Source organism: Electrona antarctica, assembly GCF_951216825.1.
Source record: "Electrona antarctica genome assembly, chromosome: 19".
Classification (NCBI taxonomy): domain Eukaryota; kingdom Metazoa; phylum Chordata; class Actinopteri; order Myctophiformes; family Myctophidae; genus Electrona; species Electrona antarctica.
The window spans coordinates 18,242,538-18,263,985 of record NC_136800.1 but is presented as its reverse complement, the minus strand read 5'-3'; the positions used below and the strand labels follow the sequence as shown (position 1 = coordinate 18,263,985).

At 41.2% G+C, this 21,448-nt stretch overlaps 1 protein-coding gene across 1 annotated transcript; it reads left to right on the top strand.

Moving 5' to 3' along the window:
- Positions 1 to 1,467: 1,467 nt before the first annotated feature.
- Positions 1,468 to 21,045, top strand: LOC306943303 (amyloid beta A4 precursor protein-binding family B member 1-interacting protein-like). The gene is made up of 13 exons (XM_079529543.1): positions 1,468 to 1,590; positions 5,668 to 5,727; positions 9,691 to 9,769; positions 9,993 to 10,156; positions 10,668 to 10,739; positions 11,150 to 11,309; positions 14,181 to 14,302; positions 14,782 to 14,853; positions 14,979 to 15,122; positions 15,534 to 15,644; positions 17,116 to 17,214; positions 17,709 to 17,826; positions 20,340 to 21,045. Exons 1-13 carry the CDS (start codon positions 1,582 to 1,584, stop codon positions 20,462 to 20,464), a joined length of 1,335 nt encoding a protein of 444 aa, XP_079385669.1. The 5' UTR covers positions 1,468 to 1,581; the 3' UTR covers positions 20,465 to 21,045.
- Positions 21,046 to 21,448: the final 403 nt, after the last annotated feature.

The window sequence follows — 21,448 nt, the reverse complement described above, 5'->3', positions numbered from 1 at the left end:
CAAGCCCACATGTGGCGTTCCCGGCTCCTAATTGGCAACAGGTTTCTCCCGTAGTCTTAAATTAACCCATAGCTTTCCCGGACATACCACTCTGTCGAGTCACTCCACTTTCAACTGATGCTGTGCATGTGGTAGATATTTGGAATATTTTGATCTGTGTTATTTTTATGCTCAGTCTTCTTGAAAGTGGCAGGCCATTTAATACACATTGGCCCCCAGGGGGTGAGGGAAGAATTGCGGGATCTGGACTGTTAGAAACCTGATACAGGTTTCTGGATGTGACCAGATCTGGCCCTTATTCATGGCAAATGGCAAAGAGCAAAGCAATAAGCCATTGCCAGTCATTTGACCTTCCTTTCTTTCTTTCTTTCTTTCTTTCTTTCTTTCTTTCTTTCTTTCTTTATTTATTTTTTGTAGGCTATTAGAGCTCAGGCTTAATCTTATTTTCTATTCTCTTAACCTTTTAAGAACTATTGTATTCAAATGTCCTTTTTATAATGTGTTAATGCTCTTAATGTTTTCTGCAAAGCACTTTGAATTGTGCCGTGTTGAAGAAAGGAACTTTATAAAATAAACTTGTCTTGCCTTGTCAAATGACAGGTTCAGACATGTGGGGTTTTAATGAGCCAAAGTCAAAATTAAGCACTCGAATGTCTTTTTTTTTCCTATGGGTGGCATCTTTGATCCTATCTGGGGTTCAGAATTAGAGGGTGGGTACAGAACACTTTAAAACACAACGCTGAGGTATTGTAAAATAAGAGATAAAACCGTAAGCCCGGCCCTGTCAAATATACACTTTATTGGACTTTATCATTACTGCTCTTTTTCCCCTCTCACACCACGTGGCTTCCATTAAAGCTTTAGCACATTATTATAGAAATTTGACCACTTCAAATGTTTCCGCTTCTTTCTTATCCTTTACGTGAGAGACACATTTCTCGCTATAAAGGAACTTACTACTGTAATGCACACACACAAACATGCATGCAAACATATGCATCTGTTACTCTAGTCTAGGGTCAAAGGAAGGCTAGCTGTACTCAGTCTCAGGCCCCCTCCCTTTTCTTTCTTTTCCATTCGGGCAAATTGGACCACACACACAAGTCAGAGTTTATTGATGTAAAAAATGAAGAGAAAATAATCACACCCGGCATCTACTTTATAATCTCCTTTCTTGAAACATATTTCCACGTGTACAGCTACTCATCAGAATGTTGACTTTGACCTGCCCCTGCAATCAGTCGCTCTGTGAAGAAGATTTATTGAAGCAGGGTGAGAACAAGGAGCATTAAAGAAATGGAAGGAGTTGATACAGGTGTAGGGGGAGGAGATAAGTGGATGCGAGGAAGGAAGGAAGTTGACAGAGAGAGATGCAAGATCTACAGTAAGCATGGTAGTTGAACCTACTTCCTCATTTAACGTGATGCACTGCTCGTCTGGGGTGACACAGCTCATTATTCATCGATCACCACTTCCAGCACGACCTAAGTCCCATGTGAAAGGTTGCCTCTATAAGGGCTTGTCATTGGCACCTATACATTCACTCTACCCTCACGTTAAGGCAGTCAATTAACAGCAACCATGGACAAGGTAAGGCCACAGAGGGTTTTCAGTTGAATTTAGAAGTGCTTAGTATTCGTGACTGGCTTTAAAAGGATGCCAAACCTCTCTGTGTGTTGTATTGCTAGATTGTAGAAGTTGCTAGAGATACCTAACTGTTTACCACAGCTTTAGTAATATCTAGACGCGTTGTACAGGGCTAAACGAAATACAAAATTCTATTAACCATCATATAGGCCTACTGTATTTGACAGATACCCTTGCTACAATATGGTGTATGTTTATTTGTTTTATGTCATGCCAAATGCCACTTGATTTCACTAAACTCAGCCCAGTTATTTTTAAATACATGAATCATTAAAGTCAGCTTTATTTAGTACTACACACATGTCCTCAAACAACAGCCATTGCTGCTACTTAAGAAAAAATAAAGCAGAGGAAGCTGTTGACCACAAGACAAGTGAACACATATTTACTGTCAGTGTCAACAAGCATTTATCTCTCCTCTCTCCATAGAATAAAAGCCCACTGCATGGCTTCTTGTAATTAGCTGTTGGCTTATCTACCGGTATGTCTGTCTGTCTGTCTGCCTGTCTGTCTCTTTCGGTGGTTCGTTGTTTGTCTTATGAGGCTTGCTGACAGACCACAGTGTAGACAGCAGCTCTGCAATATGACATGGCTGTTGATAGCACGGAAAACATAAATTAATGTGCCTTGGATGTGGTTTCGTGCTGTAGGATGCTTTGATGGATAGGGATAACACTGTGTAAACATGAACATAAATAACTGGGGGGAACAGGTCTAGAAAATAGCCTATGTGAAGATCAATCTGAAATGTGTTGTTTGCACGACTTCAATCTGACGCATAGCAGACAAGATGTTGTTTTCGACTGTAATGCATGTGAGAGACAGGAGTTTGGTGTGGCCAAATCTGCATTTTGGATGCAGCCTTTTCACTTTCATGTGGAAACGATACTTTCCTACAGCTTTCTCCACTGTCCACCTCCTCCCCTCTCCTCTCCTCTCCATGCCACGAGACGCCTTTCCCCTTCCCCGCTCAAGATCAAGAGGGGGTTTAATTATCACTCATAAAGGTACAAGCAGTACATACCGGTACTTCTTAGTACATGTAAGAAGTATGTTTCACTAGCAGCAATGGGGGAATGTGCAGAATAAGAGCGAGGATCATTTAGTATCAAGATTTATCGAGTGTGCAGTACATAAGAGTATATAAATACAATTATGTATGTACTTGTATTTGTGCAAGTAACTCTAGTCTATTATTCTCCTCTCTCATCCCCCCTCAACGAGAACCTTTCCTCTCCCTCCATGGCAGAACCTTCTCTCCTCTCCCTCCATGGCAAATGCTCTCCTCTTCTCCTCGGTACAGTTTAATGGACAGTCTGTTTACTGTTCAGCATAAACACAGAATGGCACTGCTGTATATAAACATAGATATATAAGGTGTGTGTGTGTGCGTGCATGTGTTTTGAGTGGAAGTACAGTATGTGAGTGCATGTGTGTATGCCTGCTGTATATATGTCGAGTATATTTATGCACATGTGCCATCTGTTTGACTTATATCATATAACCACATTAAACAATACACATACAAAAGTGTTAGCAGTAGTAGTACCCCATAAACGGCAGCCTTAAGGCATAATAAATTAGACTTTAAACTTAAACATGAGCAAACAGATGCCACTATGCTGTTAAAAAGTTTAGAATGACAAATTTCTCTTCAGAGTTTAAATGTTTATATATGTCTTTAGGACAATATACAATGGCATAGCATGCCTTCTCTCAGTTATTTTTACCCAGAATTGAGGATTTAATGTAAACAAACTTTGTTTTATTATTTTGTATTGATACAACAACACTGGCATCTATCTCAGACTCAGCATGCTAACTTTCCAGGAAGAAAATGCCGGTAGGCTGCTTTCCAACTTTCTATTGGCTTGGAATCCCGACTGATGATGTCATTGGTTAGGTTTGTGAACTGTCCACAGCACACCTATAAGACGCACGAAATGGTGCCCTCTTATAAAGAGCATTAAGATTAGTGATTAGTAGTGATTAGTGAGGAGTAGATAAAAAAAACAATTTGAAAATGTTCTAAACTTCTTACCTATAATGAATGACATGCCCAAAATAGGGATGCCAGGCTAAAAGTGGTTATGCTTTACATTCGAGACAGCCTTACAGTATACGAACGCGATGAACAGCCTCAAAGGGTTGGCAGGCCCAAGGGAGCTCATTCCTCAAGAGCTTGGTCTATAAACTGCACCACATGCGAAAGGTTTCTTTCTTTCTTTGACTTTTTTTTTTCACCATAAAGCTGGCATGAAGCCATCTCCATATGGAGGGGTTCAGGCATTAACCTGAGCAGGCCAAGGGTGCATTTCCCCAGAATTTTGGCTGCATGAATACCATATGAAAAACAAAATATCATTACCGGTAATTAAGAAAATGATAATAAAGAGAGAGCTTGTTTTCAGATTAACGGCCATATGTTTGGGAAATTGCACAGGACAAGAAGCAAAAGGTCATTAGGCTTTCTGCAGTCTGTAAGGAATTAGTAATGCTGAAATATTGTTCGGGTCAGATTTCTCAACGCTAAGATCATCTTTGGCCCTTCCTGTACATCATCTGACAATGGGGATTATCATGAGGATACTAAGATGTTTTGGATAAATCCAGGCCACACAAGTGTCCACCATGACTCGGGTCCATGAGTCTGTCTCAACTCACAGCCAGAGGAGCATGGAATCAATTCGAGCCTATCACGTAACACTGACACTGACGCAGAGTCATGGCGGTCGCATCAAACGATTAGCACATTTCTTTCTCACATTGTGACACTCATACAGTATATGGCAGCACACAGGCTGGAAGCATTTGGGAAGTGCAGGCTTTGTTGTTTTCCACCCAAATAACTTGGATTCTAGAACTGGTTCCATTCTAGAAGCTTGGAACCTTGGTGCTTTCACGGAACCGGGGGCAATTTTTTGGTTCCAGTTCCGAACCAACTATTATGGTTCTGAACCATTTTCAGTGGAAACACTCTGATTTAGTTCAATATTGGACTTTCAATATTGGACGTTCAATATTGAACTCGTTCAACCCCGGGGGGAAAGGGGCCTCTGCTGAAAGGCTTTGTCTCTTTTTTAATGTGTCTATTGTTTTTAAACGTGAAGCACCATGCATTGTTAATAACCGTATTTTCCCAGTGTGTGCCCAGTGTGTATTGTGGATTAGACGGCAATAATAGAAAGAAAAATGCATTTCTGCGTAGAAAAATGTTTGTTTTTCAAATGGGCATTGTGTGGCCCTGACTTTTGTTATATTGACAGTAGTGAAGGTTTAACATACTCTAGACTGAATGTAGCTAACACTCTAGTTTAGAAATTGCAAATTAGGGACCACAGGTTGGTTTGTGTGTGTGCGCATGCATGTGTGTGTGTGTGTGTGTGTGCGTGCGTGCGTGCGTGCGTGCGTGCGTGCGTGCGTGCGTGCGTGCGTGCGTGCGTGCGTGCGTGCGTGGAGGTACTGTGATTTTTTTTGTGCATGTGTGTTTGCCACCACAATGGTGGTGTTGTGTCTTGCAATCATCTACGCAGGACTTTCAACAAACCATTTTCACAATTTCCTTTGTTTTGTGAAGCATTTGTCTTCTCAGCATTTCCAACTGCAATGCATGAAACCACTGTTATGGGATGAAATTCTTTACAAGCCTGCATGCTTGTTCAAGGCTGGTGATGTTCGCGTAAAACGTCCACCAGCCAGAATGTGAACACCAGTGATGGAAGATGTAGTCACATGTTTTACATGTCCCGTATACAAAATACCTCAAGTCCAAATTGTACCACTGGTACACCACTGGTGAACACTAGCCTGGGTCCCAGCGTGATTCGCTCAAATCCACAGAACGCAGCGAATCAGGCTGGAACCCAGGATAGGTGAACACACAACACACAAAATGGCAACTAAGTGAGTGACCCCTACCTGTTCTGTTTATTACTGTAGTCCTACATGTGTCTCCACACTACACAGACAACTGAACTAAGTGACCCCTGCCCTATACCTGTCCTGTTCTACTGTTTCCAGATGGAAGACATAGATGCCATGTTCAGTGACCTGCTGGGAGAGATGGATCTCCTCACTCAGGTGAGTCATCGTTTATGAGTTGGATTGTGTTTAACAGTCGATCTTCAGAAAAAAGACTGGTAACTAACTATATAACTAACTGCTTTCAGACAGTTAGTGAAATTAGTTAGCGGTTATCTGGCTAACTAAACGTCATATTCTTTTCCCATAGAGATTTCAGAAAATATTTATATTAAATGTAAATTTAATATTTAAATTAAATATTCAAATATCACAGAATCAAATGTTTTATGGTCATGATTCACCAGGAGCCTGGATGGCTTGGTTCCAGGCTTAACATCATTTATATAATATGAGTATGAGCTAAGCTGTGATTGATCTAGAGGGGACAGAAATAGGGACAGAGATACAAATTAACCCAGTTCAGTTCTGGCCATATGTGTGACTGGCCCCACACTCCCTCTGGACAGCAATGTGCCCTTTTGAATTATTATTATTATATATTTTTTGTACAGTCAGTGTACACTGTACAGTATGTGGACCATGGTGACATTGATCAATTCTTGATGAAAAGCTTCTAATATATTATTTAGGCCCCAAAATCTATAAATCTCACACTAATAAGGCAACCGGCCGGTTCCACGCGCTGCACAAGGTGCCCTTTTTTCACTTGAGCACCTGCCCCTCTAAATGTCTGTGCAAGCCACTGACACTCTGCATCACACTCCCAGTTACGCATATTCTAACCTGGAATCAGCCCAGCACAACCACAGTCCTCTGCTGCTGTGTACGTCCACTGAGGACCACCACTGGATCAATGACAGCAGTAGTCCAGTCCAGATGGTGTCATACTGTATGAATATGTTTCTTTCCAACACGTTTCAACAATTTTGACAATTAAGTGTCTTTGTCTTGCAGTGACAGAGCAAAGTAATTTGCCTTGTTTCAACATCCTGTCACAACTTTCTTTCTTCTACCATGTAGAGATGAGACGAAAGCAAAAATACTGTCACCTTGTTGTCAGATGGACTTTTATTTCTTAAACTTAAAGTATTTTGGTAAGTGTTGGTGTTTGGGGTGGAGGTTCCGGGTACTTGAAAAGAATATTACGCATACCCCAGGATGCGCCAGTAATCTTCATCTGGAAGTGGACAATCCAAACAAGAGTTTAATATCAAACATCTTTGCTCAATTCGTCACATTCTCCCTCAAAATGCATCCAGATGATCTTAGATTCCTGCCTTTTCATCACACGTTCCCATAGCAAATGGCTCTTGAGTGGGAAAACAAGCAAGCAAAGAGGTCGCAAGGAATGGATCAGATGCAACGAGTGGTCCTCTGAGGACATGATGATGAGATACAGTAGTCCTTTTGTTTGAGATGAACTGCTGTAGTTCAGAAAGCTTTGAGACAATAATGAGAAGTGAAGCCACCCCATCCTCACGTTGTACAAATGCTGCTGATTTTGAGGCTGTAAGTGGATTTTCCTCAAGCGTTTGTAGGCTCCTCATCATCCTGCGGCAGTTTGCCAAAATAAACTTTAGACACTTCTAATGATACAGCCCTAGATTGTGTGCCGTATGATTGGTATGAATTTAAATTCTTTTTCAAGATTTTAAATGAGCACAGCCCCGGGGATAGGATCAGCTAGCATGAATGGCTTTATGTCACTTTAACCAGACTTAATGGCCATCTGGGATCCTTCCTCTTGGAAAGAAAACCCATCTTGGTGACACCACTCAGCAGCCTTACCCACATTTTTGATGAAAAACATTTAGATTAAAGAAAGAATTCTTTCTCAGTCTGTGGCAGTAGGGTATTTGAAATAACTGCATTAAAGCCTTGAATGGGCCTGTCTAGTCTTGCACTGCCGCAAGGCAAGCATAATGCACCACACACTCCACAACAAATTTCTATCCCAAGACTTAAAGGTTAAGGATGTGTCATTTAAGCATAGGGTATCACACATGTTTCCATGCAAAGTCAGCGAATTTCAGATGCATGCCAGGAGACATTCTATAGAGTCAGTGTACAGCCTGCCCAGTAATGTCTAGATTGTTTAAGTCTACGATTGAACTCTTGACATTTGCATTTTGCAACTAGAGACATTCAATTCAGAATTTTGTTTTAGTGAATAAAACATTGTTTTGACAAATTATAACTAGCACGCCTGCAGTATTTGAAGGTGGTCTCCCCACTCTTCTATTGGGAGAATTCGACCCGCAGTCATTTTGGACCACGTCACCACTACTACTACTACTACAGGTTGATAATATTGTCTGAAGGCTGCAGCTCAAAATATAATATGTGACCCTCTTAGCTCAGTGGTAGACATTTTGGGTTGGTTTGAAGGACATAAATCGTATTGATTGCAGCTTTAACCATCACTATTATCTAGAAGTCTGGGTCAATGACTCCCTCTCTCTATTCTTTCTTAAAGTGCTAAACCAATTGAGCATGAGAGGAGAGGATAGGATAAGTCCAGCCTCTGTTAGCAGCATGTTCTGTGTAACAGATACAGTTTGAAAACAGATATGGAACAGAACTAGGGATGTGCCCATGAGACATTTTGGCCGATATCGATATCCGATATAATTAATTGCTGTTATGGCCGATAACCGATATTACCGATGTCGATTCTGTATTGAAAAATTATAATAATTTTGTCCATTTTGAAAAATACACTAGGGCATCTGCACTGCAGGCTTAGGCAAGTCAGATTTAACGTAATACCTTTATATTTATTATTGTGAGCTTGTAGATCTGTTCAAGTTGTTACTTTGGGCTTGTTTATCTGTAAAGACAGACCGATTAATCAGACCGATAAATTAATCGGTTTGATTGATTAATCGAACCGATGCCGATTAATCTAAAAACAACTCAAATCGGCCGATACCGATGTGTTTGCTGATTAATCTCCCATCACTAAACAGAACATGTTTGGTGTTTCTCCGCAAATGAATTTTTTTTTAATGAAAAACATACAGCAAACATTCCAGAATATTTGATATCCTGAGACTTCCAAGGACACATATGGCTTCCTTTCTGTATTATCCAAACCCTTGTAGATATAACAGAGCCCTGTTTCCAGGACTATTAAACACTTTAAACCATATAGTTCATTGACCCAATTAAGGATCTATCCTTGCCCTGCTGCCTCTACACTAAATCCCTTCGCTGAAAATAGCTGATACATCTATTTTCAGACCCATCCAAAAATATCATACAGCTAAGATCCTGACCAATTATTTTTGATGCTGCCCTTATTACCTTATTAATCTCCTTTCTGTCATGAGCAGTTTCCATACTACACTGTGAGAACACTATCACAGTTCAGAACAGTTTCCATACTACACTGTGAGAACACTATCACAGTTCAGAGCAGTTTCCATACTACACTGTGAGAACACTATCACAGTTCAGTAAAAGTCACACTCAATGTCCTGAGTTGTCACAGAAAGAACAAACATTGATGGCATATTGTCACTCCATTTAAGACAATAACTAATGATCGTTCCCAGGAACTACTCTCTCAACGGCCTGACCATTGATGACCACATGCTGAAGCACATGGAAGGTTCATTCTGAACCAGATCCCACAAGATTAAGATGACTGAATCCAGACTGGAATCTTTGACCAGGCCTCTATTTTGTCATCTGTTGGACACATTGTTTTATAATAAACCGGGGCTTGACCGCTTGACCAGGAAAAGTCATTTTTTTTGTGAAATACTTTAGTAAAATTAATTTCAAGTATGGACAATATCCCTGCAAATGAATGTATTGAGATTCTTTGTAGTGAGCAATCCAAAATATAAGTTGGTGTCGAGTAGACAATTAACCACGCTGGGTTTTTACCTCTACATTTTTAACAACATTAAAACCAAATCCAAATGATTTGAATCTGTTTTGAAAACCTGAGCCCATGTCTTTTGGCAGGTCAAATCAGGTATTACACATAAAAAAACACTATTTTCAAATTAGTAACCACCACTGACTGCACATGAACTCTCTTCTTTACAGAGTATAGGAGATGAAATGGAGCCCACAATACACGCACCTCTCCAACGAAACTACTCCATCGGCTTTAAAGACATGAATGGTGAGCACAGATGTTTTTGCAATGTGGAATGAGTAAAATTATGAAATACAAGAAGGAATAAATCTCAATATTCAAAAGCAAACGAGACATTTAAATGTATTATCCTTGAGCATTCTTGGACTTGGAAAAGGATTTTAAGTACACAATATGTTAATACTCCAGTTAATGTAACGGAGTATAATTGTGTGATTATTTAATTGTTTGACTGTGTGGACATTTTTAGAGTCTCTTAATGAATTGGAGGACAATGACCTGGACGCACTAATGGCCGACCTGGAAACAAAACAACAGGCTCTGTTCACAAGTCGGACCGTGTACAATGACCTTGTACAATCTACCATGGACCAGGGGCCCACACCACTGGAGGCCCCCCGCCCTCTGCAAACGGTAACTTTCTAGTTGTCAGCAGCCATCAAAAATGACTTCAATTTCCAATATACAATTTAGGCATTTAACAGACACTCTCAATCCAGAGCGATTTTCAGTAGGAAAGAACAAAACATGGTAATACATCAAATACATAAAAAATAGTCATGAAGAATCATACGTAAGCTAGCCTAAGTGGAATATCTATATAACAAAACTATGCGTATACCGTATAGAGTGCTATGTCTACATAAAACGCTATCTAAATTACGTAAGTTGAGCCTTTGCATATGCCTGTAAGGTCGTTGAGGCTAGGGCAAGTGCTACGGGCTAAGATGGAGTCTGAAGATGTGGGTTTTCAGACTACGGCGAAAGATTGGGAGTGAGTCTGCAGTTCTGATTGCAATGGGAAGTGCATTCCATAGTTTGGGAGCCAGAAGGGAGAAGAGTTTGGGACGTGTGGAGCGTGTGGAACTTCCTCATTTAATGAGAAGAGATTGAAGTTGATTATATGTTTATATAATGTTTTCAGAGTGAACCGCAAGTCAAAGCAGACAAAGTCAAATTAGCGCTGGAGAAGCTCAAAGAGGCTAAAGTAAAAAAGGTATGTCATGTCGTTTCCATTATTCTTTTAAGTCTCATGATAGTTTTTCTTTCTTCAATCTTGTATCCATCAAATTCATTCAGTAGCTATGTAAGAAGACCACTCTAAGCCTGGTTCCAGGATGAGAGAGAATATACTGTAAAAGGTTTACGAGCTCTTACACAAATCTATTACGATTCCATATCTATCACCTACGGTACTTTCATGTCATGCATGTCATTATGGAAATAGCAGAAATAGACAATCTACTGCACAAGGCAAGCTCACAATGTGATGAGCTTAAAAATGGCTATTTCTGCTATTCTGCGTACCACAAAGTATATGCAGTAGGTACAGTAGGTGGTTAATGAACCAATCTGTGGTAGGTGGTTAATGAAATCACCAATCTGTGCTGTGTTTCCCCTCCGCAGCTAATAGTGAAGGTGTGGATGAGTGACGGCAGCTCAAAAAATTTGATGGTGGACGAGAGACAGACAGTTAGGGACGTTCTGGACAACCTGTTTGAGAAGACACACTGTGACAGCAGTGTAGACTGGAGCCTTTGTGAGACCAACCCTGAGCTGCAGACTGGTAAAGCCTCAGTAAAGCACACAAATGTCTGTCAGACTCAGAGACATGTTTATCTGTGACAGGCTCACAAACAGCCGTTAATTTCAAAACAACACACTATTATTATAGTATTTTATATGTTATAGTTATTATTCCTTAGAGTCAAGATGGGTGTAATTGTCACTCACTCAATACAGGTACAAGCAGCGAAATGTTGGTGTGACCTGGTCCACAAGACAGATCAGCAATATTACACATGACATGATAATAAGAATAGTAAGAATAGTAGGTTACTGTACTGTATAAAATAAAATAAAATACTGTATAAAGATAACAGCAACACAGTGCAATGTGCAGAATTATGGGGGTTCTAACTGTAGCATAGTTAGCCACATGGAAAGAAGATGATACATGACATAACAGATGCTCTGTCTCTCTTTCTGAATATGTGTGGGGATGGCTGATTCATCCTGTTTATCGATTAGCTCAGGTGTGTAGTCACAGCTCTGAGTCCAGTTGATTTGACTCAGTCCAAGGGAGGGTGTGTGACTGTTTACTGTTTTTGCACATCATTTAGAAAATATGAAATCTATACTGAAAGAATGTAATCATCTTGAGTTCGGTCCATATTACTAAGTTTTGTATATTTCATTGGGATCCTGCACCTTATGTTGACTACAGAAAGCTTTTCGAGTGAGCATTTGTGTAATGTGCAACACACAGTCTACCACAATCTAACTCCTTATCTATGTACAGTATCCTGCAATGCATCTTGACAAATCGGGTGTACCCATGACTGTTACCCTTATTTCACAATGTCATCTTGTTCCCCTGTACCACACAGCAAACCTACCGTAGTTTGTTGTGCATGTATCTTCTGCAATATCCTCTTGTACTAACATGAGTCCTGTAAGTCCTTTTACAGTAGCAGCTTGTCATTCATCTTGGGTCAGTTTAAAGGACCATACCGGCATCAATGGAGATCATTGTCTATTCTGCACTGGTCCTGTATCGTACACAAACAGACCATTGTCCTGTTATACAGTACACTTTGCCTTTGTTTCCGAAGTCAAACTTAGCGTAATAATTGATTCAGTGTTGGCATTGTGTTGTTCATAAGTCATGGACATGAATGAATTCCGCACATCAATCTTTTCTCCAGGGACACATTTCAGCTAGACTTTTCAGATCAATCCAAGAGTCCAAAGATTCAATACAATTCAAATACACAACAGCTCAGCATCAGCATATATATATATACAGTATATATATATATATATACAGCATGCATATACAGTATATATGCATGCTGTATATTGTTAGTCGGATCCGAACAACATAGGAATTGTGTTCAAGCAATTGAGAAACGTAAACCGTAAACTGGTCAACACGTCATTTCCCAAAACACACATACACATTTTGCGTAACCGTAAACACCTTTTTTGTGGGAAAAAGTGGCCGAATAAATACTGTGTAATTCATTGCATTATATGTTCATTCAGCAAACACATGCTCTCAATATGATTGGCTCCTAAACTAAAACACCACACCTTTTTCCAGCTGCAAACACTAAGCCTCACAAATTGTTAACACAGCAATCAGAATGACAGGGTCAATAAATAGGTGCTTAGACTAGAGTCTAGTCCCTCGGGGCATGTCCATTTGGAACAATGGATCAATGGATCCTAATCCTATTCCTAACAATGCCCAAGCCATGTCAAAGTGGGCCCTTATGTAACAGTAGCGGTCGAGGTGCATGCCACATATAGGCTATGGCCTGACAGCGCGTCACGTGTTCGAGTCCCATTCATGACGACCGTAGCTGCGTGTCTCTCCCCTTCTCTCTCTCCCTCCATGACGACCGTAGCTGCGTGTCTCTCCCCTTCTCTCTCTCCCTCCATGACGACCTTAGCTGCGTGTCTCTCCCCTTCTCTCTCTCCCTCCATGACGACCGTAGCTGCGTGTCTCTCCCCTTCTCTCTCTCCCTCCATGACGACCGTAGCTGCGTGTCTCTCCCCTTCTCTCTCTCCCTCTTTCCTGTCAATCTTCACTTGATACTATAAATAAAGGCAGACAAAAAATCTTTAGGGGGAAAAAAGGAATCGTGTCAAAGTTATTGAGAAAACGTTAAAACGCAACAATAACATAATTTTGACAAATATAATCATGCGTCATATTTTACCTACTGCATCTCAAGCCCGTTTCAATTCTCTACGTTTATTTAGAAACTGTATTGAAATGAACTAAATCAAAATGGCTTCCTCAACAATTAAACAGACCACGGTATGCTTTGAAAAAGGCTGGGCAGGAATGTCAAACATACCGTGAGTCATAGTCACTAAGATAAACATGGCAGACCACCAGTATGGTGGTCCTTTAAGTGTTTTCTGTTGTTGTCACAGCACCACACCGCTTTGCACGAGTCTCATTTCTCAGCTCTAGCTCACACGGTGTTGTGATGTGGCGGCGTGATGTGGCGGAATTGTGAGCTTGTAGATCTGCTATTGTCAAAAATCGTGAAAAGATTTGACAAATTTTGAATATTTTTTGGGAAACCTTTTAACAACTGGCACAAAACAGTTTCAGATGAGAGTCTGCAGTCATTGAAGGTCACGTGGTTCATGTAACTCAAAGTAGTGACAAATGCCCACCATGGTGTATTGTGTAAACGTCCGGGTCAGGGCATTGTCACTATTCGCCAATAGGTGTATGTGTAGAAGACATGGTCTGATGAAGTGAACGGATGACGCAACTCTCCTTCAAATTGCTCTCCGAGTCTGTGGCCAAATGCATATCAATTTGGGGGTCCTTGACATTAAACAGTTTAAGAACCACTGTTATAATATCATTAACAAATATAGCCATTGTTCCTCTCATCTCTATTGTGTTCAGAGAGGGGCTTTGAGGACCATGAACATTTAGTGGAACCTCTGTCTGCATGGCCGCGTGACACACAAAACCAAATGTGTTTTGTGTCGAGACCCCAAAAATATGTCATCTTCAAAGAACCTCAGGTGAGTAGAAATTCAGTTTGAATTACAACTTGTGGTCAACGGGTCCAGGGACCCCCAGGGCTCCTTGAGGTGTTTCCATGGGGTCCCCAGCTAAATGATTGATAGTTCCATTTATACACTCACAGTTAAATTAGCACTGAGAGTTTTACAGTGTAGATTGGAGTCCCAGAGATAACAACTTTATGATACTGTAGGGGTCCGTGGCCTATATGCATAAGTAAGTAAGTAAGCCTTGCCGAGCCATGAGGCCCAGGGCAGGAGCCTATCTCCTGTTACTGTAGCGTGAGGCAGCCTGATGTACACCCCCTGGACATGATGCTATACAGCTATAGTATGTCGCAGAGATTTACCCCCAATCCAACCCTAGATGCAGAATGTAATTTCAATGACCTTATAATTATACATAGGGTCCTTGAAATTAAAAAGGTTTAAAAATCAAGTATGTGGCCCAGTCATTAATCAATCTTTTAACCTTATAGATATATTACATGTGGAAGAAAGACAAGTGTCTAAGTGAGATCAAAAATCGAGAGAAAGAACTTCTACTGCAGGTCAGTGATCAATACAGCACATAAATGCCACAACATATGGAGTTGGTAATGAAACGTCAATCAATATACTGATTGATGTGTATCAGTGATTGATCGTGATTGACCCTGCCTCCCTGATCTCTCAGGAGAACTTTGAGGGTCATTCTGTGAAGGTACCTGACCTGGAGGGCCTTCTGTATCTAAAGGAGGATGGGAAGAAGGCCTGGAAGCGACGTTACTTCCTGCTCAGAGCCTCAGGGATCTACTGTGTGCCCAAAGGAAAGAGCAAGGTATGGACAGTGTGTATGGACAGTCTGCAGAGTCAGACCACGGGAGATGTGCATCTCACAGAAAGACCTCGCCTCAACAGAATGTATTGAAAAGATTTAGTGTGATATTTTGCAGAGGTAATGAGTGACAGAATGGGGCTGATTATGCTATTGATAGCGTATTGATAGCATCAAACTACCAGGCAATAATAGGCGCTCCTCCTATAACCTGTACAGCTAAGCAAGCCTACTAATAAATATATATAGCATTAGCTCTATATATATTTATCACTACTAATCAAACATAATAACCAAAAACAGCCAACGGCTGTTTACAGTGAGATCTGGAATGACAGGAAGGAAAGAGTCAGGAGGTGCTAGTATCATGTGATGATGATGTCTGTTTGTGTGTTTGTCTTCTCTGCCTGGCAGTCTTCCAGTGATCTCTCCTGCTTTATCCACTTTGACAATGTCAACATCTACACCACCAATGACTACAGACAAAAGTACAAAGCTCCCACTGACTTCTGCTTCATACTGAAGGTAAATCCATATAATAACAATGACATGGTCAATGTCAACAGTGTGGTGGTCAAAAGACATTAGCAGTGGTTTCCCTGTTACATTTGTACACACAGTCAGTATGACCTTTTATTTATTATGCACTCACATTAGTCATATTATGCACTTATATGCTCCTCTCTTTTCTCTATCCTTTTTAACTGTAATGATGAGCCTGCACAATCAAGTTTTTGAGTGAGTGTTTTGAGATTCACATTCTCGGCCTCCACAAACCTTACGATGTCTTCTGGTGGGCGGTTTCTAACGAACCAGTGAAGACATGGTATTCCCCCCAGCCAGGCCTCAGCTCTCAGAGAATGGAACCAGGTGTGGAGGGATGTCTGCTGGTTGGTCGGAGTGGGGGGCGCAGCCCCTTGTGACGTTTGTGGTTTTCAGTGGAAAGGCCACCCAAGGTCATGAACCGACATCAACTGCTTGCGTGTTTGTCACAACCCTCCCCCTGTGGCAACCACAACGTGCATTTATATAGAATCAGGTGCGAGCATGAAGCTGAACCTCAGAGTCGCCTTTTACATCAAACCCTTGAGTTGCCACAGAAAGATGCATGACAATGCATGTCTCTCTCTCTCTGTTAAATGAACACTCAAGAGCATACATGAGCGCAGTCCAAAAGTGTTGAGGTCACAGGTTGGGGAAGTGAGAGACGGTAGGAGAAGTTGACGCTACTGTCATCTTTGCCCACCTACAGTAAACTGACCTGTTGTTTCTACAGACAGTAAAGTGACCTGTTGTTTTAACTGAACTGTTTAACAGTCAACAGTTGACTGTTAAACAGTTCCTGTTTGTATAATAAACTGACCAGATGTTTCTACAGTGAACGGTGTGGCTTTGTATAGGTCAGGATGCTAGCAAATCCAGAAGAGAATCCTTGCAAATCGCTAGAACGTTCAGGTTCAGCACCATAATTACTTGAGCACACTGCCAGTAGGCTATATGGCAGTATACCACCCATCCATCCATCTTCAACCGCTTAGATTAGTTAGTTGAACTATTTAAAAAAAAAAAAGTCTAGCTAAGTAGTTTAGGGATAAGGGGTTTAGCATGGACGGAAATAGAGCCTTATAGTCTTTTTCATGGTTGTATCGTTTGTCTGCAGTACAGTGCATTTATTGTTTTGCCATGTGCGTGTTGCCCTCTGCTGGCACTTTGAAGAACTGCAATAGAACAGTCCTGGAAAAAGAGCTGTTGTTTTTATTCTTCTGAGCCATTGTTTCAGAAATAAAAAATGTCTGGGTTTCCAAGGCTATTGTTTCAGTGACCAATGATACTGACATGACACTGACCATGACTAATCAAGATACTGACATGATACTGCCCATGATACTGACCATGACTGACATCATACTGACATGACACTGACCATGATACTGACATCATACTAACCATCATACTGACCATACTACTGACACTTTGACCTATGCTATTTTCCCAGCATCCCCGCATCCAGAAGGAGTCTGAGTACATCAAGTTCCTGTGTTGTGAAGACGAACATACACTGTCCTTGTGGGTGAACTCCATCAGAATAGCCAAGGTCAGAAACACCACTGAAACATACAGGAAAACGTATAGGCTACTAATATTATCTTCACGCACACAAACCATGAACCATTGAAGTAGATTAGAATTAGTATTAAACCCTATCCTTAAATAAATCCCCATCACTCACTGACCACTCACAGGCCTATAGTGTTATAGTTCGGTGTAGCTAATAACTTCAGCAATATTATATAGTAGATTTAAAAGAAAATACCTGTCATGTCTCTCAAGTGATGGATAGCTTCTTTGGAATCATGGGTCAACGAGAATCTTCAGTTGTATCTCATTTGATGATAAACACATACCTCAACTGAGCACAGGCATCAAAATAACTGTGTGTGTGTGTGTGTGTGTGTGTGTGTGTGTGTGTGTGTGTGTGTGTGTGTGTGTGTGTGTGTGTGTGTGTGTGTGTGTGTGTGTGTGTGTGTGTGTGTGTGTGTGTGTGTGCGCACGTGCGTGCGTGCGTGTGTGCGCGTGTCTGTGTGATAGTATGGTTCCAGCCTGTATAAGAACTACCAGACTGCAGTGAAGAGGTCCTCAGCTGTGTTCTCCACGTTCAGCAGCCTGGCAGCGGCGAGGCAAACCACACCTTCCACAGTCCGCAAAGGTAAAGCCTACAACCACACCGAGCACACCCAGGAGAAGAAGGATGTACAGAGAGAGTTAACTTATTAAGAGTTGACTTATTTTTCAATAAAATATTTCATTCTTTATTTCATCTGGCAGTAACAGTTCACTGCTCACTGAGCTCCAGGGCCCTCAGACAGCCTTTCAAAAAGAACACAGTGATCCTCAGTCCCTAATGAATCAGGGCAGCTCTGCAAGGAGAGACACACACACACACACACACACACACACACACACACACACACACACACACACACACACACACACACCACACATACGCACAGAAAGAGAGAGAAGTGTTGTGTTGTGATGTGTCCCTGACATTAGAACAAATGTAGTTGTTCTTGTTGAGTAGCCTATTTCTCCTAATCTGTTAATCCTATAGAATTCAGTTCTGAGTGAAAGGAGGAGTGATTGAACAGGTATACGGCCCTCATTTATCAATTGAGTGTAAATTCTGCCCCAAATTCGAGTGTAGGATTCGTAGTACACCCACGTCGGGTCGGCATTTACAAAGTGATCGCAGACAGCTGTTCCTTCCTAATTTCATTCCTAGCAGTGATAAATGTGACGGCTGAAATCACTCTGGCACGCCCTATGAAATCAAGCCTCGCCCTCGTTTTTGCGACATGAACAACTGCAATACGACCTGGAAACCATGGTTACAGGAAGAAAAAAAGTTTCACTCGCTTGCCTAAGTTGCCTTGCTGCCCCTGCCCCCCTCCCATACACAGACGCACGCACGCACGCACACGCAACTTGTATCTTAAATAAATAAACCTGCATGAATTAAATAAAGCTGTAGGACTACCCTGTCTGTTTCTCCTCTCGCTTCGCTTCCCTTGCTGCCCGCCTCACCCCCCCGCACGCACGCACGCACATATCGCAATTTGCAAGCAACTGTCACTGTGTTGTTATAGTTGTAGGCCTATATTCAATTATTAAAGTCTTTATTAATTTAATATACAACAAGATATATTAGTGAACGAAAACCTGAACCTGTGAACCATGAATTATATAACAAATATGCGCGCACACACGCTGCTGTTTTGCAAGGTGCATCTCCTGTCCTGTCTGTCTCTCTATCACTGTGGTCCGTCCGTGACACCGTGACCAATTGACCATGCAGTTTGCACGTTCAGTCTATTTAAATTGCCTCGCTGTCAACTGTCAATTATATCAATATTGCAGCCAAAACCGTAGCCTTATGTGGCACTGGACAGTGGTGGTGGTGGTGGTAGGCTGCAGGCTGGCTTAGCCTATACTATCTCCGATGCGTTCCCACTTGCGCTGGCACGGCACATTTGGCATTCAAGCGACGCGTCGCGTTTATTAAACGAGGAGGAGATTGCACATACTGTAACTCCAGAAAGACATCGGCCTGCTGTAGATTAGGCTACAGTAGGCTACCCATGTTGGGACTCTCCGCGCTGCAGCACTGCACTATACTCTCCAACGTCCCGTCATGGAAATATTTCAGAACAGACAGGCCAAATCCTCGCATGTATGCGCTCATCATGCAAAACACTGTTTAAATGGCTTACGCATCTAACTTGCAACATTGTTTTTAAATGCGCGATTTTAATTGCTTGCTTGTAAAGTTGGAAATCTCCTACTAATTTCATATGACACAAAGACACATCGTTGATGTATTCCTTTACTTTTTTTTACTTTTTTACATTTAGCCCATATACATACCTATACAGTTTTATATAAACATTTTAGAAGTGAATACATATGTTTCGATGCCTGTGACAGCCTCTCAGCTGGTCAAACAATGCTGCTCCGCTGTTCTACGACAGAAAAACAGGTGAGGACAAAGCGTACGACAGCTCCCGACCAGACGTGGTTTTTGTCTTGGCTCAAGTTCAAATTCAAACGTTGGCGCAAATCGTAAATGCCGAAAATTGCGGTAATTTCGGCGTACACCCATATTTTGGCGTACGCACGGTTGATAAATGAGGGCCATAGTATCTACTATGTAGTGTAAAAAAATTGGGAAAATAAGAAATGAAAATGTCTCGACTTATATAGTGCAGAGCCAATGTGTGTATGTGTCGGCACAATTTATAGTTCCTAAACTCTAAATCACAGAGAATATATAGGTTAGGAATCAAGATGCGATTTTACACAGACAATAGTATAAAAATGTAATTGAGAAATGGGAGGGATCTTGAAATCTCACTGTAACCACCTTTCACATTTCTTTATTATTCAGATTCCTCATGTCTGCCTAGTGCAGCTTTTATTGGAAATGTCATAAAACACTTTACATTCTTACAGAGAAAAGGGGAGGGTTATAGGTAGAGGGGGGGCGGATGGGGACTATAGGTAGGTAGTCAGAGAGAAGGAAGAAAGGGAAGTGAGACAGAGAGAGGGGGGGGAGAAAAGTGAGAAAAGCAACGAATCCTGGTTGAAGAAATGTCTGGGAAATAAGAACAACCTCCTGAAAACTCACGTCATCATTTGATCATAATACTGTTCTCTTCACAGTGAATACCAACGGTCAGGACATGTTCCCTCCTCCCCCACCTGCCGTCAATATTGACGACCAATCAGAACCACAGCCAGACTTTCTCCCTCCACCTCCCTTGGACCTCCTCACCTCACCTGCCTAAACAGTACATTGTAATAGCTGCAAGCAGAGGGATTCATAATGTTTTTTTTTTTTATTCTTTAACATATTTATCTGTAGCTGTTGGACAACAGGCATGCTCTGTTTCATAAGTAAACCATGAAATGCGGCAGCCAGAGTTTTAACTAAAACTAAGATGAGAGAACATATTAGTTCAGTTTTAGCTTCACTGCATTGGCTCCCAGTTGTTTTTAGGATTGAGGGTTAGGGTTAGGATTTTACTTGTGTATAAAGCTCTCAATGGTCTCGCACCTTCCTACCTACATGACTGCCTGCCTAGATATATCCCAAACCGCCCCTTCAGGTCCTCCACTTCTGGACTACTCGATGTGCCTAAAAAAATGGCAACTAAAAAACACAATGAAGCAGCTTTTTGCTTCTGCGGGCCGACGGCGTGGAACAAACTCCCACTATACCTTCGACAGGCAGTCTCTGTAGACATTTTAAAGCACAGCTCAAGACATACTTCTACACTTTTAAAATCCTTAGTTATTCATGTCCGCACTGTATTGCATTACTGCTATTATTGTAATGTTGTTTTATGCCTTTGCTCTGTAAATCACTTTGAGCTGCAATTCATGTCATGAAAGATGCTATACAAATAAAGTTTATTATTTATTATTATAGACTTGCTGCCACATGATGTCACGATGTCATGATGTCACACACAAAGTCGCTCTGGATTAAGAGCGTCTGCTAAATGCCTAAATTGTAAATTGTAAGCCAGATGTTGGAGAGGCTAGCACCCCTCAAAAGGTCCATACTGACATAATAGTGAGTGACATGATACTGATTGCCATGATACTGACCATGATACTGACATAATACTGACCATGGTACTGAATATGATACTGACCTTAGAACTCAATACTGACCATGATACTGACATAAGAAATGTTTCAAAAAGTATAGAACATTATGTGAAAAAAAAGAAGGATTGGGTTTCTACTTTAGTGAGCAGCAAGAT

What these genes read in the sequence shown, in the direction of transcription:
- LOC306943303 (XM_079529543.1), top strand. An exon ending in TGCCCAAAGGAAAGAGCAAG is followed by an intron (nt 15,123 to 15,533) that starts GTATGGACAGTG and finishes TCTGCCTGGCAG; the next exon opens with TCTTCCAGTGATCTCTCCTG. An exon ending in ACTCCATCAGAATAGCCAAG is followed by an intron (nt 17,215 to 17,708) that starts GTCAGAAACACC and finishes TCTGTGTGATAG; the next exon opens with TATGGTTCCAGCCTGTATAA.